This window comes from Brachyistius frenatus, unplaced genomic scaffold, assembly GCF_029030835.1.
Source record: "Brachyistius frenatus isolate BFR_SWC_R1_liver_20210118 unplaced genomic scaffold, ASM2903083v1 Contig_180, whole genome shotgun sequence".
Lineage (NCBI taxonomy): Eukaryota > Metazoa > Chordata > Actinopteri > Embiotocidae > Brachyistius > Brachyistius frenatus.
In genome coordinates, this window is record NW_027210779.1 from 92,269 (window position 1) to 115,987 (window position 23,719).

A 23,719-nucleotide genomic window follows, 5' to 3' on the forward strand; every position below is an offset into this window, starting at 1 on the left:
CCCCCACACACTCCCCCATGAAAACACCATCCCTGAAGGTGCACCTTGATAACCGCTTGTTGTTTTTGAGTTTGCAACGTCCCAGAGGATTACAGGCTCCTGTAAATGTGGATTGTTTTGTCACTATTGAACTTTACTGCCATCTACTGGACTTTAAGATGTATTACATTTACAAGGACCGCCCGCAGATTCTCTCGACGTAACTGAAAGGGGGAAAATAATTCTTCAATCCGCTCCCGAGATTCGGATCCGCTTTAAAATCTAACGGATCACCGTTCGGATCGAGCCATACGAGTCCACCGAATTTCATAAAGATCAGGCCAGTAGTTTCTTTGTAATCCTCCTGACAAACAAACAAAAATAAAATAATTCGAACCGTGAGTGGAAAAAAAAAAAAAAAAAGTTACTAAAAACTAAATCACACTTTCAAAAAGACCGAATTAAGAAAAATCTCTGGTGCTCACAAACACACATTCACATCAGCAGAAATTTAAAATACCAAAAAACAAGTTTTCAAATGTCTTTTTATATTTTGGTAAAATCTACTTTAATACACTTTGAAACAAGAGTACAACAAAATAGAATATACTTCAAATGTTGAATATACAAACAGTTCAGTCTGAACACAAACAACGTCTTTGTATCTTCCCTCTTTTTTTAGATAAAAAAAATTTAAATTATTTTTTTTTTTGGGGGGGGGGGCAGCGTTGCTACACGACCCTCCGTTTTAAAACGAGGAGTAAAAGGACCTGGAGAAACGCAGCGGTTGGATATTTGTCTGCAGCCATTTTGCATCGCCAATCAAAAGAATTCTCTTAATAATTTGGTTCGTTTCATTCTTGAAGTTTACATACATTCCTATTTTCATTCCTTTATTTATTTTATTTTTTTTCGAGACATGGCAGCATGCATGAGCTCAGAGTCGCGTGTGCATGCAGCCTGGCTGCAGGGGTTGTGAAGAACAGACAAAACATCTGGCGAGAATAACGACAAAAAGAAAGAAAAAGAAGAAGAAAAAAAAAAAGACGAAATATCTGAGATCTTTTTTTGTTGTTGTTGTTGTTTTTTTTTTATCACATTTTAAGCTGGAGATTTTCAGAGACGCTGGATGGACACACTGCATGAAGTCTGGCCTGTAAGATTCAACCTATATGAGCATTAACAGCAGAGAGGAACCAATAATAATACAAATATTAGTTCCGCTAGTTTCAATAATACTGTGCTTGGTACAAGGTATCAAAACACACTCAAAAAAAAAAAAATCTCAGCTTACCGTTCAGACAATACATGGAAAAGAAAGTCAAAATTAAAAATCTAAGGCTGTTTCTGTTAAGGTTAGCTCCGTAAACTGTATAGTAGAGATATATTTATATTTATGTATATATGTACATACACGATCACTTCCTGTCTGATATCGATCCTCCTGCTCTCACTCTTTAAGGTCTCTCGTGGCTCCGCCCACACTTGATCTGCACAGTGATATAAAGAGGAAAACATAAAAAATAAAATAAAAGTTGCTGGTTTTAACGTTTGTAGAGGCAAAATCTGAAACACCTGCTCTCTACAAAAGGTGCGTTTACACCCCTCACGGTCTCTGTTTAAGTTCCCATTTTGGTTCTTTTGTCAATCATTTGCCTCGTTTTGTCATCGTAGTGTTTTCGATCCATTTCGAAGGCAGAACTTGTGTAGTGATCGAGTCTTGGTCCCTTTGCTTTTTTTTATTTTTTTCCCCCGCCAACAAATCCCTTTAAAGTCTGTGTTCCTATGTCGCGGCGGCTTTTCTGAGGGAGACCGGCTTAGCCCGGTGAAGTTCTAGGCAGCGACGGGTGGTGGTGGTGGTGTTGGGGGGTCAGGACTAAAAACAGGCCCTTCAGGAGTCTCACAGACGGCTGCTGGTTGTTACATGTAAAAAGTAAAAATGACCTCAGAAATGTACGAACTAACAGAAGGAGGGGAGGAGGTGTGTTGATGTTTTACCACTCGGGCTCTTCTGTCTTTATCGTCACCTTGGGCGTTTCCAGTTTGATAACCACCTCCGTGTCCACCGCCTCTGATTGGACAGTTTTGGGGTTCGCCTGGTTCTGCTGGATCGCCACCGCCGCCGCTGGCGGCATGGTCTGGATCGGGACGCCCGCCGCCCTCAGCTTCTCCAGCGTGACTCCTCCGGATCCTCCCATCACCAGCTCCGAGCCGTTGAGGACGCCGCCGATGATGCGAGGCTGCGCCGTCTGATTGGCGGTCGTTACCGTGACCACCCCCGCCCCCCCGCCGACGACGCTTCCCGCCTGCGACACCACCAGAGTCTGTTGCTGCGTCTGCGTCGGCACCGTGAGTCTCATCACCTGCGTCCCCGGGCCGACGTTGACGGGCGCCAGGGCCCGGACCGTCAGGGGGCTCCCGAGGAGGCTGATGCCCGCCGGGGAGGCCCCGACGCTGGGCTTGTGTGTGCCGGCGGAGGCCTGGAGCTGACAGTGAGCTAAGTGGTGGGCCGGGATGGTGATGATCTTGGCCAGCTGGACGGTGATCTTGTCTCCGTTCTCCGCTGTGGCCGGCACCATGGTGGGGATGGTCTGGATCACAACCTGAACAAAACACACACACACACACACACACACACACACACACACACACACACACACACACACAACGGAAAAACAATGATAAACAGAGAGAAAACCAAAAACGATGCATCGAACCAGTTTCCTTAACTGATAAAACTTATACAGAGATTCTGTAAGTTCACTTTTATAATACTCATAAGTCATTTATAATATCACCAAGATCCATTTCATGATCCTTCAGTCCAAATTAAACCAGTGGGTACGATATTGTCTACAATCATTTATTAACATATACATTTTTTTCCTACACTTTTGTATTGTTAATACATAATAATTTATACTCGTATAGTTAACTAAATAAATGCCTGAATAAGCATCAGAAAACTTAAATATTATGACTAAAGATAGGTGGAAGGACACTCCAGCCAATAGTGGACTAAATATTACACATTTATGATACCAATTTAAATATCTAAAAAATAGTAATAATGTAATAAGTAACAATAATGCAAAAATTAAAACACACACACACCTTCTGTTGTGAGTTGGTGGAGCTGCCGCCGATAGCGGAGGTGTTGGTGAGGAGGGTGGTGTGGCCGGCCGCTCCCGTCGTTCCCGCCTGCTGCTGCACGGCAACCGTGGAGATCTTCTGACCCAGCGATGTCGTCATGACGACGGGCACCTGCATGGCCACCCGCACCGTCCTGCGGACGAGAGGCGAGGGAAAGACGGCGAGTCGGTATAAACGTCAAACATTTTGCGTTCGCGCCCTTTGAAGCCGGCGTCTCCCCCGGAGGAGTCTCACCTCGGCCCGCCGGCGTTGGTGATGATGGAGTGAGACTGTTGGCTCCCGTCCGGCGCCGCCGAGACCGTCACTATCCTCGCTCCGCCTCCCACCGTCAGCTTGCTGCCCGTGGCGACGGGAGCTTGGACGACGTTGGGTCTGTTGGCGCCCCGCAGGATGTTGGGCTTCTTGGAGGACGAGAGCTCGGCGGCCTGCAGCAGCAGCAGGTCCGACGGCGGAGGCACGCGCTCGTACGACGCCGCCGTGTCGGCGGCGGCGACGACGACGGCCGGCACGTCCGCCTTGTCGTCGTCGATGATGACGATGTTTTTGGGCATCTCTTTGAACTGGTAAACCAGCCGCTGGCCCTCGACCTTGGCGAGGATCCCGCGCTGGTAGTAATATCTGACGACAAAAAGAGGATGTTGGTTTTGACCCCCCCAAAGAAAAAAAGCACAAATAAGAAAAAACGAATGTGAAATGTCCTTCAGCCACGGAGACTCGTTACCTGAGCGCCCGTCCCATCGTCTCGTAGTTCATGTCCGGCTTGTTCTTGTGTTTGCCCCACAGCTTGGAAACGGCCTTCGAGTCCACCAGTTTGAAGATGCCCTTCTCCCTCTGCGTCCACTTGATGAACCTGGGACAGGTGTTCTTGTCCTGGAGGAGGTCCAGCAGGAACTCCCACAGGTAGGTGGTGCTCCCTGCTGCAGATCACAGTTCATTATCGCACCGCTTCAACCACATTCAGCCGGCGGGAGACAGTTTCACGACCTCCGATACACACCTTTCCCTTCTCTCGGTTTCTTCTTGATGCTGAGGTCCGGCGAGCCGTTGGAAAGAGCCGACTGATGCGTCTTCGGTTTCCGTCCAGCTGCGAAAAGAAAAAAAACATTTCGTCTTCGCTGCTGAACATCCTGAGATCACCGTCACCGTGAGGCGAGACCCGACTGACCACTAGATGGAGCTCTTGGATGACATCGTTCACTGTTTATGGGGTTTATGGTCTGGCTCGTGAGGGACAGTTAATCACAGAGCTGCCAGATGTTTTCCATTTAAAAACTTGCCTTTAAACATTCAAAAACATTTTTCCTTTTATTCCCTTTAGTTCAACCAACCAACAGGAAGTTGGCGACAGTGGGTGTAAAATTGAAAGTTTCAGAAACATTTTATGGGCTTTTCCACAGCTCCGTCGCCACAAACTCCAGACTTCCAGCGTTTTTAGCTCTCACCTCGCCTCTTCCTAACGGGCTCGTGGTCGGGTTCCGGCTCGGGTTCCTCCAGCAGCGTGACCATCTCCTCGTCCTCTTCCTCCTCGCAAAACTCCTCCGTCGATATCTCCACCTCGGTCTCGGCGATCATGTCGGGCCGCATGGCGGCGTGGAGGAAGTCCGGCGTCGCCATGCACGGCGGGACGAAAGCTTCTGGACGGAGGAGTCGGAAAGAGAGGAGGCGTTTTACGAGAACATACTTGGTTTTCATTTCTAAACTGACGAAACGCACGTCTTTGGGTGCTTTTCGTCCGCGTGTGCGTTACCTAGGCTGCGGTCTTCTCTGAGGCTGGACGGTGAATCCATGCGCAGCAGAGCCTCCGCGGCCTCGATGGTTTTGTCGGAGCAGTGGATGCTGGTGCCGTGAACGGAGGCCTCCACTGCAACACACACACACACACACACACACACACACACACACACACACACAGATCAATTAGTAAATACTTAATCAGGACAAATAATGTGCCAGTGTGGTCTGTTTTTACCAAAATGCGTTTGAGTTACATTTTATTAATCCAAAATCTCTAATTCTATAAAAGGGCCCAATTTCTCTGATCTAACAATTTCTCAAATAAAAACACCAGACAAGATAAGTGCTTCTTGCATCTGTAACATCTTCAGTGCTGCACATACTGCCTGCAAACCTCCCCTAGATGGCGCCCCCTGGTGACAAGCGCGATTGTTTTTTTGGGTAACTGATTCTGTATTTTCAGCATCAACAAACTCACTACGATCCAGACACTGGAGGACTTTTGGCTACTGATGGAACCTTAAAGATACCAGGACGGTTTAAGGATGACGAAGAGTAACAAGAGGAAGGTTTTAACGAGATCAAATCAAATTTCCTCCACTATCAGCGTTCTGAAAAATGAGGGTGGCGAGCAGCAAGAATCCTTAAATGTGGCCGGTGTCTAACTTTTTCATCTGCAACGAGATTAATAAAAAGACAATACTGTAAATAAATGGAATTCAGCCTGCTGTTGTGAGGGGAAATTGTATGTGGCCCCCTCCTGGGACCCTGAGAAGGGACCGGGGCGGGGCGGGGGGGGCACCTGCTGCCGCTGTCAATCACCGGTGGGAAACACGAGCTCCTGTTCCACCCTGCCCCGGTCCATGTTTGGCTATCTCACTGAGGCAACAGGCTCCTGGCGCAGGAGAGAGACACGGGCTATCTTTAGATTTGTCCCGCTCATTGAAGTCCCTCTCACAAAAAAAAAAAAAAAAAAAAACGGGACGCAAAGGTGGCTGTCACAGCGGAGATCCTATAGCCCTGCTGAGCTGCCCTTGAAAACCAGGCAGGAGGAGCTGCAGCTGAGCTCGACTTACATTACCACATATGAAGACCATTTCAGGACTGTCTGAAATTGTTTTATGTATTTATTCTTGATCATTAAATAATAAACAAATATAAATACAGAGACGTTTACAATTAAGGTTACAAAATCAATGAATACAGAATATAAAGGCAGGAAATGTCTATTAACCTGTACAACTAAGTAACGGCGCCAAGAAAAGGAGCAAGTCCGACAAAAAGTAGTGCCGCCTCTGATGACTTCCGTGTTTACACTCCTCATCCTTTCCCTCCAGTTCTCTTCGAAGAAGCTCACAAATCCTCTTGTCACTCAACACCCGCCTCACCTCCTATTGGCTCCGGCCCACACGACCGGCCCGCCTCCAAGCGAAATCTGATTGGACGGCTGCTGACGTTTTAAAGCAGCGTCACGTCAGTGGGTAACGGACGAGTCTGTTAGAGACAGGCCCCGCCCCCTCATAAACAACGCTTCCGCTATCGAAACGGGACCAAAAAAAAAAAAAAAACCGATTATAATTTGGATAAAATAATAATGGAAACGCGCCGGCGGCTTCTCAACGTGTCGTTTGTCATCAGAAACCTTTAACACGCGAGTGAAATCACACACAAAAATACACGTTTACAGTGTGTGTGTGTGTGTCCGAGGGCTGAAGCTCACGAGCACGAGGACGGAAATAAAAATAACAAAAACCTCGAGCTCCCCGGAAGTCTGAAACACTCAGAGATGACCTCTCCGAAAATAAACAAAATAAAATGTCCGGTCCGTAATTCAAAGGATTTACGAAGCTGGTCGCCGCTGAACGGAACAAAGTGCAGCCAGCTCGCAAACAAACGTCACAAACAACAATAACAGATCATATGTGACGCCGGAGTTTGGATTTCTGCTGGTGTGTATATATATTAAAAAATAAATAAATAAATAAACAAAGCAAAGACAACATCTTTTTACACTTCCTGGTTGTGCAGAGAGCCGATGTGCAACACACCAAAAAAAAAAAAACCAAAAAAAAAAAAACCCCGTTATTCAACCTGAAACTCCTGCGAGAGGAGAAACAACCCAGATCCGCTCTGACGTGCAAACCGCTCTCCGTGCAGGTGACCGCCCGGCGGACACACCTGGACCGAGTTTGACCGTCTTAAACCGGGTTTGATCACCGCGTAGCAACGCCATGCAGGTTGCTACCAAGGTGATCACTTCCTGATTGCCCTCCATTACTACACACACACACACACACACACACACCAGCTCCGCGCGACCGAGGCGCAGCGGTCCGGGGTTAAAAACACACACACACACACACAAAAAAAGCCGGTACGTGTCCGAGTTCAACTCTCGGCTCGGAGGCCGCCGGTAAAAGATACGTTACCGGCTCTGATGAGCAGATCGAGCTGGTTTGCGTGCCCCTCATGCTGTGAAGTCGCCATGTTTTTACCCCTCGCTGCAGATTCACGTTGACTTCTCACTGAATCGGACGGGGGAAGCTCGGATCACTCCGCGCCGCTGAACGGGGAAATCTCCCTCGAATTCAGGGCGGCAGAAAAAGGTATCCCTCCGCCGCCGCCGCCGCCGACACAGGAAATCCTTCCCCCTTTTCGCCCCGCCTCTTTTGCGTAGTAAGTACGTAAAATAAAGCTGCACAGGGATTTTTTTTTTTTTTTTTAAATGCTTTAAAAAAAAAAAAAAAATTAAAAACTCAGCGGACACGAATCCAATATATCTCGTTAGATCTCACGCAATAACAATAAATATAATCTGTTCATTTTGCACAGTGGGTTTACTGTAAAACAGTGGATCTAAATCATCCAACAATGAACAATGCAATGTTGTGTAAAAACTGGATTAAATGTGGATTAGAATTTACTGCAAGGTGTTTTATTTGTTTGCCCAAACAAACAAAAGGCAAAAATAAACTCTCAACAAATTAAGACATTTATCAATTAGTTAGCAACGATATTAGTCAGTCAGCTCCATAATACAATTTTTGTTTAATTTGCTTAGATTATGTATTCTACGTGATGTTGGTGTGATGTCACCAGTAACTAAATACAAATTCGTAGTAGTTTCATGGTCGTCAACCAGCACACACTGTACTGACTGTACAAAGTACTGCAAAACATACTTATAATGTCGATGGGTTTGGTTTTTTTTGTATTTATTTTTTTAAACATCTCACTTTGGACAAAAGCATCCGCCACATGAATATAATCTAATGTGATGTAATATGTTAAACCTCAAATCTTGAACCTTTATTTTGTTTTTAATTGTTGATGTCTTTTTGTCTCTTTCAGGTTACACTTTTAAAAACTCACTATTTTAGACTTTTGACATTTTAGTGATTTAACAGTTTATTTTATTGATTTTAAAGTCTGTTTTATTATGTAGGTTCTACAAAAATGTATCTTATGTTTCATTATATTTTATCCTAATACTTCATTAACTGTTGCTTACTTTTTTTTCTTAGTTAATGTAAAGTGCGTTGTACTTGTTTTGCAAAAACGCCATATAAATAAATTATCATCATCATTCTTATTCTTTTTATTTTTAAACAGACACTACATAATATAAATTATGGTAAGATATATAATTAAATTTGTTTTAGATGAGTTCATCTAAAGGCAGCACAGGAATGAGCAGAAGACCATTAAATGTTTCAGGGTGCAGCCGGTTGAGACATTTTGGAGCAGTAAACTGATTCATAAAAACCTCATTTTTTTCAATATTTCAGACCTCCAAACTGATTGTCTGAATACAAAATGTATCTCAAAACATTTCCTGGTATTTTTTAAGCTTTCTCTATCCTGCTTATAAGATGCTCCTAATTAAAATGTTGTGAAAGCTGATCTTAAAAGTGTGCATGAATACAGATTTGTAAAGTCTGTTTCAGATTACTGAACACTGCACTGCTCTGGATTGGACAGTGGCTGCCAATAATTTAGGGGATAAATTGACGAGTTAATCAAAACTTTTTTCTGTTTATGAAGTATTACCCATCTAAAAAACTACCCACTAGGTGGCAGTGGAGCTGAGACTTCCAGTCTGCTGGTGGAATCATGTGGCAAACATGATCCAGCACCCAAATCACTAAAACAAAAGCAACACTTCTTGAATTTATGAAACGGGTGTGTCGACTTTCATATTTAAATTCATGTCAACTCAGAAAAATGTTCACTACATACCTCAAACCTCTATTATATCGAATCCAGTAATCAGGAGGCCCAAAACTAACGGCCTGTTTTTAGTAGATTGGTCAAAGGTGTGGATGTGAACTCTGTACAGTAAACTCAAACTATGAGCATGTTATGAATAAAAATATGTTGTAAATATGAATGTGTCGCAGGTCCAGAACCTACAGGGAGACAACGGGAGAATAACTTCCTCTTTCTTCCTCGTTATAACCTCAGGGAACCAACTGAAATGAGAACTGTGCATCAGCGACAGTAACAGGAGATTAAAGGTCCGATTTCTTGGCAGTTTGGCTACGAGTTGCTCAAAGGGTGACGCCAATCCACCCGTTAATTTAAGATGCCGAGTCTGCCGGGAAAGTCACACACACACACACACACACACACACACACACACACACACACACACACACACACACACACACACACACACACACACACACACACACACACAAACCAGTATGTGCGGATTGAATATGGCAGCTCACCAAATGCAGGGTGATTAGGTCAGCCAGCGATCTGTCCCCGATGGGTGATCACTGGGCTAGTTTCTGGGTTTACTTCCAGTCAGACTCGAAAAACATGTTAAAAAAAAAAAAAAAGAGAGAAAAAAAATCCGAAATGTTTTGGAAAGCTGCAGGGAACATTCGTCCTGATATAAATTCTTATGTGGCAACTCACTCGTTTATTTGAATCTCTACAAACGGAGCTAAAGAGTGCAAAAAGTTTTTAAAAAAATGATCCAGACGCATAAAACCAGGTTGAAATAAACTTAAATCCTCCTTTAAAAATCTAAATGCACTGAGCCAACAGGATGGCGCACACCGAGTGACATGAAACGCAACGTCGAATAAACACGGGAATGTTTTACGTGTCTGACCTGCTTCCCCTTCGGTCTCCACTTCCTGCTCGTCGCCCACTTCCTGCATGAGGTACGCCACATCATCGTACACCAGCACCTGGGCTGAGTAGCCCTGCTCCTCCACCAGGCTGGCGCCGGGCACCTCCTCCACTATGACTGCCGGGTAGCCCTCGGCCTCCTCTCTTTCCTGCACCTCCTCGTAGGACTCCTCAGCGTCACACTCGCCTTCCACCTCTCCCTCCAGCTCCAGATCCACCTCACACTCTCCCTCCTGCTGGGGGGAAGTAAGAGAGCGAGACTGTCAAAATAAAAGTAAAGTGGATTTACAGAAAGGAAAACGGGAATTTCTCCGTGAAGCGCACCTGCTGGGGGTCCTCTTCAGCTGCGACATACTCCACCACTGTCCCACCAGTGTCGACTAGCACCACTGAGGTCATGACTCATCTCACCGGGGGTGAGCGTCCACAGCCGGGGGGGATTGGCCACGGCTCCTCTGCCTGGCGGCCTGGAAACAGAAAGAAACACTCGTTAAATAAAACGTAAACACACAGACTGGATGTAAAAGTGGACGTAGCTTCCGGGGTTTGGAAAATGAGGCCGACGCGAAAGTTCCTTAAACTGCAATACCACCGAGGGCCACTGCCATTCAGCTTCTCTCGTGAAATGCAAAGTCAATACATTTTATTCCACGAGTGATTGTGGTGCCGTTCACTAAAGTCACTCCTTCTTATTAGTTTTCTGGCGTTCCATCTGAGAATGATTCAATTACCAGTTAGATTTTCAGGCCTAAAATAAAGTAATCTGTTTGATTGACAGGCCTGTGGTTTCTGCTATCAGTGGGCGGGGCGTAGTGTCCTGCAGTGGGCGGGGCATAATGTCCTCAGTTTCCCAATCAGACGGAGTCAGATCCACCGCTCGCTCCTCCCTCAGTTGTCCAAATATGGTCACTTCTGGTGTCCAAAAATAGCAAGATGGCAAAATCCAAACTCAAGGCGCCACAACGACGCTTATTTTAACACAATAAAAATCCAGCAATAACAGATGGTCTGAGCCTATATTCTAGGCTAAGCTAACAGGCTGCTGGGTGCAGTAACATATTTACCTGACAGACATCAGAGTTTTAAGTATTATTAAAAGTGTTGGCAAATCTTAACAACACTTAAAATATAAAAGTACTCCGACTGACTTTAACTACACCTTCCTCCGTCTGTCCCAACTGTCGGCCAAGACCTCATTAAAGGTCTCATCTCTTTCATCTCTTCTGTTCGTGGCTTTCGGCCTGCAGGAAGTGCCTGTCTGCTATTACAGGAAGAAAATGCACTGACAGCCAGCCAAGTCGTTCCCTCCGACACACGCACGCAGTTGTCCAGTGGAAGATCGAGGCAGGGTGGACCGGAGCCATGGCAACAGTTGCTAAGAACCACAGGGCCCTTCAGTTCCTGCTCTGTGTGCTGCTCCGCAGGGGGACAATAGGATATAAGACAAAAGGCGGAGCTGGAACATAGAGGCACAACTTGACGTCATTTAAACTGATGCTCCACCGACTGTTTACTTTAAAATGACCTGCTGGGATTTGACATATTCTTAAACTGCAGCAAAACAATAATAAAAAAAAAAAACAATAGGGCTTTCGCACCATCGGTGCTCAGGCCCTAAAAAGACAGTGAAACACCACCCACCCCCACCCTCACACACTCCTTCACACACTTTTACAAGGTCAGAGCTGACTGTTTATGTGATCCCTCCCTAAAACAGGAATGGTCTAAGAGTGGGAATCCCCAGAGTCCCCATGATATGGTATTAACACAGTTCTGAAGTCACAATATGACTTGCAATAGTTTATGTTTCGATATGTTTGTTCAACTGCAAATTATGTCCCCCAAAAGGAAAAACTTTGTCAACATTTGATTGACAGGCCTGTCAATCAAACAGACAGCTGGACCAGTAGACTAATAAGGAGTGACTTTAATGAATGACTAAATCCTTTGACTTTGTATTTCATGACAGAAGTTGACTTTTTTTTTTAATATATATTAAAGTCTATTGAGGTTTTGTGGAGCCAGAGCCCCCTAGTGGCCCGCAGCGGCATTACACTTTAAGGCACTTTGAGTCTATTTTTAATACACATGCTACTGTGGGAGTTCAGTGCACTTCAATGCAACGAATGTCAAGATGTTTGCAAAGGTGACGGAGTAGACGAGGGTTTGAATTTCTCCCTGCAAACTCTTTTTTTCCCCCAAACTTTTCCCATTTCCATCGCTTTCAATGTGGAAAACTGAAACCAGCGACCACGAACGAGGTGAAGCCGTCTCAAAAGTGCGCGTCATCATTCCTATTTGTCCGGTCCTCACGTCTCTGCCACATTTTAGGTGTGGTCATTCAAAACAACCAGAAATATATCAATATAATTTGTGCAAATAAGTTTAGTTGAGGCATGCGAAACCCTTTGAGATCAAACACTCCTTATCAAGCGCAGCACATCGCCCCACATGTCCAGCTCGGGGTGGCCACGCTCTCTTTAAAGATAATCCGACACTGAATTCTTCACATTCCTTCAGAACGAGGATTAAGACTTTAACTCCTTTCTCACTTTGATTTATCTGCATTTTTCAGTTTGAACCCCATATTTCAAAATGTAACATTCATGCATGTTTTTTTGTTTTTTTTAATATCACAGTGCACCAAACCTGACGAGGACGTCGGGAGTTGCTCGGTTAACTGCTGGATAATGGATGAGCCGTGCTGTGCTTGGTTTTCCCAGCGACACCGAGACCAACGTGCTATCAGCTCGGATGGAAACGCTCCCGTTCAATTATTCAATATCATAGAGCAGACGCTAATCGGCACAGCTTTGCGTTCTGTTTTGAAAAGGACAATGCTCAAACTGTGTACTTGCAGGGACATTGTCCAACCACTGAGGGACGCACACACACACACACACAGGTCTGAACACACGCAGAGACAGAACAGTTTATATTTCTTCTTCATTCCCCCCCAACTCTGACTTTGTTTGAATATTTCACGCTTCACTTGCTTTAATGCCTTTTTTGCTCTCTGAAGTTCAGCTCAGTAACTGTTTCAGAGTGAACTCGGGTGTGAACGCTTTTGTCTCAGCTCAACTTAAACCAGCTGATGTTGTCACCAGCTATTTAGCTTGTCATGTCGCAATTGGGCAGTTCATAATAATATGAATAATCTTTACTTATATTGCACTTTTCTGAACTTACTAAATGCTTACACAGTGATCTAAAGTAAAAGCATTAAATGTAAGATAACCCATAAAACAAATAGCCTCATAAAAAGATATAAAAAGACATAAAAGGATCACTTAAATCGACAAAATTTAAAAAAAAAAAAAGCTGTCTGATAAAAGTATGTTTTAAGAAGAGATTTAAAAGACGTCACTGACTCAGGCAGAAGAGTCTCTTGTTTGAGAATGTAAGACACGATAGTTCATGTTTTTTTCTGCCTAAATGATACTACAGAAAAAGAAACTGACAACACAAGGGAGATCTCCTGTCTGAAGGACTTACGGGCGGCTGCAAATTCTCTACCCTCTCGAATTTATGTGCTTTCGCTGTGTCATCGTTACTTAAAGACGCATCTGTTGCAAGTAAATCACGATCCTCATTAATGTTTTAAAGACGCTACAAATTATCTCCAGCAAAGTCACAGCTGTGGAGATGTCTCTCGGCAGCTTTCAGGGACGTTGCAAGTTTTAAAATCATCTCGTCGTGAGTCGCCGGTCTGAACTGACCGTCACACAGAAACGAGACACGCCAAAGATCGGGCGCCGTTATTCTGCTGTTCAAACTGACAGTTATTATGCAAATTGACAGAGGAGCTGGAGATTGTGACACACTGGGTTTTTGCAATGTGTCCAGCCTGTCTAGCACCGTCTGTTACAAAGTCAATTTTAAAAAGAGAGTACGAGAGAAAGGGAGTGTCAAAGTGCAGAGTTCAGTATCTGGTACGTTGTATTGTGAATTATTTTTTAGTCTGTCAACAGGATGATCCGACTATTAAATGACAGGAAACATCTGCTTAAGATTTATTTTCTTCTTACTAAGATATCGAGAAAATTCATTTAAAATAGACAAATGCAACAAAAGCGGAGTACAAACTGCAGACGAGTTCCTAGATGGGTTAATCGCATTCACACACACACACACACACACACACACACACACACACACACACACACACACATGGAGCTGAGTCTCTCCAGCAGTTTGCATTGATTCAAACAAGTATTACAGGACCTGCTAGACAGCTGAAGACACGTGGCTGGCCTGCTGCTTCCCAGCTCGAACAGGAATGAGTCACTGAGGGCGCATGTTAACATTTCAACAAACCGTTTTCAGTTTTGAAACAACCAGAAAATAAACAAAAAGGAGTTAATCAGCCAGTGTGACCGTTTCGCGCCGCTGTTAGTGATGTCGGGATTTGAGGAATTGAAAATATTTGTTCCGGTCTGGATAAGAGCTGAAATCAAATGCAGTTGACTTTTAAGTCATGATTTACGCAATTCAAAAATACCAACGTTGCTCTGCTTCACTGTGAGTCCGTAGCAGTGTGAAGACTTCACGAGGTAACGCAGAGTCATCCTGACAGGCCAACTTTCCCCACCGCTCGACCCTGACGAGAACACACACACACACACACACACACACACACACACACACACACACACACACACACACACACACACACACACACACACACACACACACACACACCGAAACACGAAAGAAAGAAGTCCAAACTTGCCTGGACGCAGTTCACTCAAAACGCCGTCCCGCATCTTCACGTCCAAAATCCACAAAGACACGAGGAGAAATGGAAGGATGGTGCTTTCTCTTGCAGCAGGACTTGTTCCGTCTCTGTCCGACATCCATCCATCCGTCCATCCATCCACCCACGCGTCTGTGCAGCCAGCTCCTCTCCCTGCCTGCATGCTTGCTGTCTGCCTGTCTGTTCTCTGAGTGGAAGGAACCTCTCAGAGCGACTCAGCACTTCTCAGACCCTGCCCTGAGCTCACATCACATGACGAGGGTGGAGAGAACACACACACACACACACACACACACACACACACACACACACACACACACACACACACACACACACAGTCACATGATCTTTCAACAACAGGGCTTTTGTTCCAAGTAACTAGAGCTGCTAGTCTAGATACAGTACAACGCCCTGCCTTGTGCCCTGCCCTCCTCCAACACACACACACACACACACACACACACACACACACACACACACACACACACACACACACACACACACCCGTCATGACACAACGAGCAAATACACAGCGACTCTATGACCTCAGAATTTACTTGACGTCTGTCAACCAATGTTCACACACACACACACACACACACACACACACACACACACACACACACACACACACACACACACACACACACACACACACACAGAGAGGCAGATTCCTATGAAGTCTGAGGTAACCCTGCAGCTCATGACTATACACCGTAGTTTCACTTTTAACATTCAGTTTGTTCTACAACATGAATCACAGTCTCGACTAATATCAAACAGAACCGAGCGATCAAATACGAGGAAATAAATACTCCAACTACACTCTCACAAAACCAACACCTACATATAAAACGCATAGATTTTACAGTCTTTTCACGTGAGGAGTCATTCGAGCAGCTACAGCGGTTAGGGGTGAACACCACATGGGTCGAGTCCCGGGTTCGACTCCCAGCAGGACAGACCTCTGTTGAATCATTCTGCTGCTCTCTTTTTTTTTTTTTTTACACGTTTCCTGTCTGCTTCTACATGAGTCAAATGTTACTAATTACAGCCACAGCTATTATCCATTCACATTAAGTTTAGTGCCTAAAAGATTAGTCAATCAAATCAGAAAATGTCCTTCAGCCTCATCAAGCAATCATGCCAAATATATACGCAGATTCAGGCCTCTCAAATGTGATGCTTTGCTGCTTCGTGTGACTGCTCATTGAATATATTTGGGGTTTGGAAAGTTGGTCGTAAAAAATATATTTAAAAATGTACTTTGGGCTCTTGTAAATTGTGATTAACAACAATTTATGAGTTAATTACACAATTAAAATAGTTGCCCTTTTGTTTGACAGCCCAAAAATGTAAGACTTTTTTTGTTTCATCTTTAATATGTTAAGAAAAATTTCCCGTTTCTATTTTGTCCTGTAACCGTATTAAAATCGGAAGGAAAAGCAAAACCATTCACAAAAATGTGGTCTCCGCATTGCACACTAAAAGCTTCCCTCTGTAACATCCAACTCCTCCACAGCAAACCCATCATCCATCCATCCATCCATCTCTGTGGTACCGGTCCTTTGTCCTCTGGGTCTCGGTCTGTCCCCCAATGCAGAATATTGAGACACCGCTGTGTGTGTCCGCCCACCAGAAAACCTTCGGATCATAGTTTAACTGTTGGCTCAAGACTACAGGATACAAAAGGCAGGTTGGTCGATCATTTACCAGCACACGGCTCAGACCCTTCACCACACGGCAGATAAGCAGGTTCAGGCCTTCAAACCCAGTCAGAACCAGCAAAGCACAGACCGGCACCTTCAAAAAGGAAATACTGGACAATAATAGGACCTAGTAATTTTGGAGGTAAACAACAACGTGGGAAAAAAGTATTTTCTAAATAAACTAAACAAAACAATCAGCCACGACATTAACAACCACTATAAGGTGAAGCATAAAGTAAACAAAAACTGAGCAATAAATCCTCGCTTCACGAGGATTATAAAGTTCAGTTGTTTTTCGGTCTGTTTGAGACAGCGTTCCCTCTCCGAGTCAAATTTCACAGTAAAAAGCTGAATTTTTCACGACCTATAACAAACTGAAAAACAGTCGTCTTTGTGATGATCGGACAAAAACCCAACCACGTAATTTGTATTCCCGGCTGCTCGCGAGCTTTATTTACCAATTCACTTCAGAACAAAACGTTTTTTTTTGTTGTTGTTTTTTTTAATCTGCTTAAACAATAATAATAAAAACTATTTCTTCTTAAATCTTAAATGAACTATTACTAGATTCTCCTCGGCTGGGCTGCAGAACAAGTGTCGGGGTAAGCAGTGAAGGACTTCCTCTCCCAGATATTAACAGATAAATTTGACAACTTTTACATGTAATAATAAAATAATAATAATCATTTTGAAACCGCAGCTCTTGAATGTTTATCTTTTTTTTTTTTTATTTTCCCAGTGCAGATTGAGCATTAAAATAACCCAACACCTCTCAGACAGACTGAATGACAACTGAACATTATAATATAATGCTGAGCTGTTGTATCATACCTGCCCCCCTCCCCCTCCCTCTCCCCCCTCCTCCTCCTCCCAGGAGTTCCCACACTTGCTTGAGACAGCAGGAGGTTTATGCGGGGTCACGGAGGAGGTGGGAGGAGGTGGACTTTGCAGCTTTATGAGTTATTATCCAGCTCGTTTTCACCGCCCGACGTGACACGCGCAGGTCTCAGTGAGTCAAACATTAGTGACGTCAGAGAGCCGCAACACAGAAAACTGACGTAAACTTGGCTAACGCTAGCAGGCTAAGTTAGCATTCTGACCAAAAAGAAAACAAACCGACGGGGGGAAGAAAACACAACAAACCCCGCGGCTAACCGGCCGGCTAACGGCCGCCTAACTACCGGCGAACCGCCGCCTAACCGGCCGGCGAACCGCCGCCTAACGGCCGCTCCTCACTCACCTTCTCCTCCTGAAGTTTCACGGGCAGAGATGTGTCGTTAGGCGGCTGGCTAATGACAAGAGTTTCTCTCTTGAGTGTGTGTGCGACATCCAGTTGCCTCCTCCTATTCTTCCTCCTCCTCCTCCTCCTCTTCCTCCTCCTCCTCTGCTGTCAGCCCGCGAGGAGTTTCCCGCAGCAAACGGTCACACGACGCCGGAGCTAAACGCGTTACAGTTAAGTCGGTTGTTTTCCAAACACGAGGAAGGTCCTCCCCCCTCTCTCCTCCTCCTCCTCCCCTCCCCCTCCGACCGACCCCCACCAGTGACTGGAGGAGGGGGAGGAGGGGGAGAGACTGGCTCGGCGGCAAATGACACCGGTGACGTCACTACGTACGATCAACAACCCGCGCGCTCTCCAGAATAAACAACCTTTTTGTTTTGGCGAGTTTTTTTTTTCCTTCATTCTGCAAAAATAAATAAATAAATAAATAATAATAATAATAATAATTAAACTGCCACCCTGTTCCTCTCCAAACCAAAGACTGTAACGTTAGAAGAAAGTTAGAGAATAATGTAAGAGACGGTTTCAAGATCATTTGTTTTCTTTCTTTATTTGCTTTATTGTCCAAGTCGATAAGTATGAGCAGCATAAAAGAGTTAAAGTAATAAAGTAAAAGTCCCGGTTTGGTCCGTCTTGACTGATCTATTATATGCCGTCATTAGATTATTAATCCAGCGTGTTATTGTTGTAGCTGCTGCAGCAGCTGGAGCTTGTTTGAAATATACTTCACATCCAGTTTTACATCCAGGGATGGCAGATTAATATGAAAAGAAAAAAAAAATGAAGATAAACGACGTTCTGATCTCCAAATCTGTTTTTCAGTTTTTTTTTGGACTCTTGTTTTAAGATTCTCGCTGAGATATTGAATAATTTGCACATTTATTGAAATGAAAGAAGTTTAAAGGAAAATTACTATTTGATGGAGTTTTTAACTACACTGTCTTGTAGTTTAAAAGCGTCTTATGTCATCCATTATTTAAAATATTCATCCGAAAGCAAAACGTGGAGGAGTGGAAGTATAAACAAGCATCAGAAGTACCTCAAAATTGTACTTCGGTGAATGTACTTCCTTCCCACCGCTGCAAAAAGACGATCAAAAGGTGGAGTAGATCATTTCATGCACAGCTAATCTGAGTTTAAAGGTTTGCAGATCACTTTATTTAAAAGGTGAGCACATAATCATGACAACAGAGACCATGTTTACTTTGCAATTCACTAAACAAAATCTAAACATTTTCACAATTTAACATTATATTTGATCATTTGTACATACAAATATATTTAAAGCACAGCAGAGGCAGCAAACTAAGACTTTCATTGCAATTTTCTTGCATAACTTGTCTATTTTTGCATATGATGATATAGATAACTGTCAGCATTACTGTTTAGTATAGTCATGTGAGTGGGTGCAAATAAATTTATATTATTTTAAGCAGTCTCCTGTTGCAGAAGGAAAACAGACAACAGCAACAATAAACATTAGAAATTGTATGTGCATCAAATCTGGACATACACGTATTCATCAGCTTTAAAAAAAAAAAAAAAAACTTTGTGCAAATTTTTCCTGTGGTATTTTTGTGATTTTTTTTTTTCAACAAATTCATTAATTTCAAAATAGCCACACAATAAAAGTGCAAATTTCTTAAATACTTAATGTTCGTATCTGCGTTTGTAAGAGAAAAAGTGACAAAAATGCACATCAGTGAGGTATTATGTCAACTGATATGAGCAGGTAAATGATATACAGTGGTTGCACCTCCACTTTGTATCCTACAGTTTGCAGCTTCTATCACAACATTACAGTAACAACAACCCACTTCCACTGCAACACCTTTAAAAGAAACTCCAGCTGGTCGTGAAAGGTTTTGCAACAGCGGCACCTAGAGGACGAGATGGGAATCACTTCACACACACAAACACGAGACTGCACAGAAACTCTGATCACGTTTTCAGAAAGGACACGTTAGTCAGTTAAACTTGCAACTATGCTTCTTTTTATGATTTTATTTGCCCCCCCCTCCATCGGTCGTCCTGGCTTGACGGACAGATAGGCGGGTGTTGTGGAAGGCACGCTGTCTGTCACTTCACGACTGGGCTGTCACCACCGCCATCGTCTCTGTGGCTGCAAGACACAAGCACAGCACTCATCTGTAAGACGGGAATGCATGAGTTTGGTGTACACGCTTATTCTAGAGTTTTGAGTTTTAGCTTCTACAACAATGTGCCCCTCTGTCCCCTAGATTTCCACTCTACCATCTCTAGTTCTACGCAGACAGCTGTGTTTACAGCTGCTCTAAACGGTTTACCTTCTTAACTGTACTATTACATCACTGAGCAGCTTTTTACAGAAGTCCAGTTGGACACCTTTGGCTCTGTGGATACAGACAGAGATACATCTGGTCAGAGCCAAATACACAGAAGACTAACGTTTGTTTTCAAGGGCAAACTTGAACAGCCTAAACTTGATTTGTTGAGCCACATCGTTTTCTTTATTTTGTTTGATGTGATGCTCAAAAAAATTAAGATTGATTTGATTCTAGAAATCTGTGTACTGACAATATTTTTTTATTTTTATTTTCATGTCCTTCTCCAAACTCAGAAGAGCTTAAAACTGTAAACAAAACCTGCAGATATATTTCACATTGTTAAATTTCCATGCAAGCTCAGATCGTCTTCGCTGTGACTCTCAGTTCAGCTCATACAAAAGGAGACATCCTGAGACCAAGTCAACACCCACTGTGATTGTGATTCAGTAGTACCTTCTCCAAAACCTTCAAGAGGAGTGAAGATCTATCTTTCTTCTTTTTTTTTGTTGTCATTTTTATAAGCTTCATATATATTTACCATCTCTGGAAACAGAATAATAACACTTAAAAAGCTGATATAGTTACACATAATAACAGGAAACGCTCAGGTGGAACTTTAATGTCGGTAAACCAGAACGCACACGCACCACAAACCACCTTGAATTTTTCAGGTCCTAAAAACTTTTGGCTGAAGCAAAATCCAGAGATACGATGCAGAGAACTTTAGTTTTTTTCTTTAAAGTTCTTGGTCTGCATGAATGTGCGGTTTAAGCTTCACGCGATGCACACGACACATGACTGAAGTAGAAGGAAAAGAACTGAGAGGGGACGGCGGCACATATGAAGTGGACTGATTGCAGTTCAGAGCGGGCGTTCCTGTCGGGTATCAGGTGACTTTTGACATTAATGTAATGCAGTAAAATAATGTGATGGATCCCAAGATGTTCAATATTAAATCAATAATTGTATAAAACTAAATATATAAATTAACCAAATATTTGTGATATTTAAATGTAAAAACTATAAATTAAGAACATGATTTCATTAAATTTGTTTTTAAGCCCCCTATAACAGTGTTTTGTTTATTGTGATAACGACCTTATAATTCCACTGTGACTCTTTTATTTCATTCAGGTCACAAGTCTCTGAAGTCTGAACCGTTCAGCTTCCGGTCTCTTGATAAAGCCACCAAGTTCAAGGACGGCTGCCACATTTAGCCCCTCAGGTCGAGCCACAACAATGCGATTCTGAATTAACTAATTAGAGGCCCCTGGTGTAACAAAGCAAAGTACAAAGACGCATAAACTCGCATCTCCTTCAATTTAGATTAGCAGGGCTCCACATATCTAAGCTGCTTGATTGATTAGACAGGATGGCGTGACACCAAAGGTATGTTGAAAGGTGTGTTGTGCCGTATCAGAGGGAAATATATTACTATATTATTTAGACATTTTTGTAGGGGGTCCAAAGAACATTTTAATAACTGTGGTTTTTTTTGGTTTGTTTAAATACAAAACAAACAATTGGCCAAAATGTTCATTATTCATAATGCAGGTTTCTTTGAAATAATCAAAACTGGACAGCTGCAAAAAAAAAAGAAATAAACCTTTTGTGGACCAATTAATCTAGTTTATGAATTTGAGGAACTAAATCTAAGTTGTATTCTGTTGCATTAAAGATAAACATCGGTTGACGGTCAGTGTGTGTGTGTGTGTGTGTGTGTGTGTGTGTGTGTGTGTGTGTGTGTGTGTGTGTGTGTGTGTGTGTGTGTGTGTGTGTGTTCTTACTTTCTCCTTCCTCCAGTGAGGCCTCCTCCTGGGCTTCATGTGTGATATCCACTGCTCCCTCGGTGACCAGCTCCTCTCCCACACTAGCAGCAGGTGGCGCCACCTCCTCTCCCGCTGATGGAGCAGAGTGGCAGGAGTGGCAGTGTTTGACCTCAAGCACTGGAGCCTCTGACGTAGATTCTGGTTCTGCGGTGGGAAGAACCTCCAGGTCCGGCCCGGTGGAGGCCGCAGCCAGCTGAGACGTGGCAACGACTGCTTCAACTGTCTCCTCAACTGAAGCCTCCTCTGCTGGAGCTTCAGCTGCTGCCTCCTTGGCTGATTCCTCTGCTGAAGCATTGGCTGAAGCCTCCTCTGCTGGTGCCTCCTCAGGTGCCGCCTCCTCTGCTAAAGCCTCCTCAGCCGCTGCCTCCTCAGGTGCTGCCTCTTCTGCTGCAGCATCCCCAGCAGGTGCCGTCTCAACCGGTGACGTCACCTCCATCGGAGCCTCCTCAGCAGGTGCAGCTTCTTCAGCGGGAGCAGCATCCTCAGAGGAGGCGACCTCCTCAGGGGCAACTTCAGCCGTCAGAGCCTGATCTTCACCTCCGGCCTCCTCCACCGTGGGGGCTGAAGCCGCAGCTTCCTCAGGAGGACATGCAGCTGCCTCCTCCTCGGCTGCAGGAGGAGCAGCTGCCTCCTCTGCAATCACTTCTTCAGCAGCTGGGGGCGGTGCATCTTCTGCAGCCTCCACCTCCTCGCCCTCCGCAGACTTCAGCTCCTCCTCGCTCGCTACAACGGCGGTCTCCTCAGACGGCTCCTTGGCTTCCACCATAGGAGCCGCTTCCAGGGCTTCTGGTTCGAGCACCTCCTGTAACTTCCCGTCTCCTTCTATCTGTCCGACAGCTTTGACCAGACTCGTCTCACCGACAAAAGCTGCTGTGATTTCAGCTGTGGAGCCGGTCAAGGCCTTCGCAGCTGAAACTAGATCTGGCATCGACTCTGATGGAGAGAAGGAAGGAGGACAGGAAGTGATGACAGAAATATTTTTTACACAGAAACAACACCTTCTTTGCACTATATCAAAGTTTTTCAGGTTGTATTGTGGCAGAACAGTACTTTTAAATTTACATTGCTTCATGTTTTATTTTTCAGTGGAGTGAAAACCCTCCTGGACGGTATGTATGTGAAGAGAAGAATTTAATCTGTTAAACCAAGTAAAAGTCCACTTACCTCGACCAGGTATCTATCACTGGAGGATCTACAGCCACCAACAGGTTCAAGTACTCTACAGGAGACTACCTGCCCGGGTTCATGCTCCTTCTGCTGGAGTAACCTTTCAGGAAAAAGTGTCCTGAAACATCTCAGATATACAAAGACGTGTCGAGCACTTTGAACTTTCATTTATTGTCACAAATTTTAAATATAGAAACCTCTAATCTGGTTGTGTGAACACAGAATAGCCCTCTATACACTTTCTTTTTTTTTTAATGGTGATATCAGAGTGACATTTAAAGGTTTTAAACACTATAAGCGGAGTCCAGTCAAGGTGGCTTTCTTACTTCCCTGTCTGTCAGGCTGCTCTGGCATCTCACCAGCTCACCCTAAAATGAGCATTGTAATCTAGGATTAGTCTGAACCTGTCTGTGAGGCAGCTTTAAACAGGACAATTAAGACTCCACACACAAGACTGATACAAATCAGTGGTTTAACAATGAAATAAATAGTGAATTTACAAGTGGAGAAAAACTGTGTGGTGGTTCTTGCATATTTAGTTTTTTTTTAAATGAGGTCTATTTTTCCTGAAGCTGTTGAGCAGGAACAACCACATCTTTGTATCTGCCTGCAGCTCTTTTATAGCAGCTTATTCATGAGCCGTGAGAAAAGGCTCATCACTC

At 44.0% G+C, this 23,719-nt stretch overlaps 2 protein-coding genes across 10 annotated transcripts; both read right to left on the minus strand.

The window, feature by feature from the left end:
• Nucleotides 1-507: 507 nt before the first annotated feature.
• elf2b (E74-like factor 2b (ets domain transcription factor)) lies at nucleotides 508-17,961 on the minus strand. 9 transcript variants are annotated; one of them, XM_069717793.1, is made up of 10 exons: nucleotides 17,717-17,961; nucleotides 10,336-10,478; nucleotides 9,992-10,244; nucleotides 4,880-4,993; nucleotides 4,575-4,766; nucleotides 4,130-4,216; nucleotides 3,854-4,046; nucleotides 3,367-3,750; nucleotides 3,094-3,265; nucleotides 508-2,582 (listed from the first exon to the last, which is right to left on the minus strand). In XM_069717793.1, the coding sequence occupies exons 2-10, from the start codon at nucleotides 10,408-10,410 to the stop codon at nucleotides 1,974-1,976; spliced, it is 2,079 nt and encodes a 692-aa protein (XP_069573894.1). In that variant the 5' UTR covers nucleotides 10,411-10,478; nucleotides 17,717-17,961; the 3' UTR covers nucleotides 508-1,973. The 9 variants fall into 9 exon arrangements, with proteins under 9 accessions (XP_069573894.1, XP_069573891.1, XP_069573893.1 ...); XM_069717790.1 differs by having other exon boundaries at nucleotides 3,854-4,049; XM_069717792.1 differs by having other exon boundaries at nucleotides 3,854-4,049; nucleotides 4,575-4,763; nucleotides 9,992-10,247.
• Nucleotides 17,962-19,769: 1,808 nt separating this feature from the next.
• Nucleotides 19,770-22,818, minus strand: LOC138632322 (brain acid soluble protein 1-like). Its single transcript, XM_069717820.1, has 2 exons — nucleotides 21,849-22,818; nucleotides 19,770-19,877 (listed from the first exon to the last, which is right to left on the minus strand). Exons 1-2 carry the CDS (start codon nucleotides 22,816-22,818, stop codon nucleotides 19,840-19,842), a joined length of 1,008 nt encoding a protein of 335 aa, XP_069573921.1. The 3' UTR covers nucleotides 19,770-19,839.
• Between the last annotated feature and the right edge of the window lie 901 nt (nucleotides 22,819-23,719).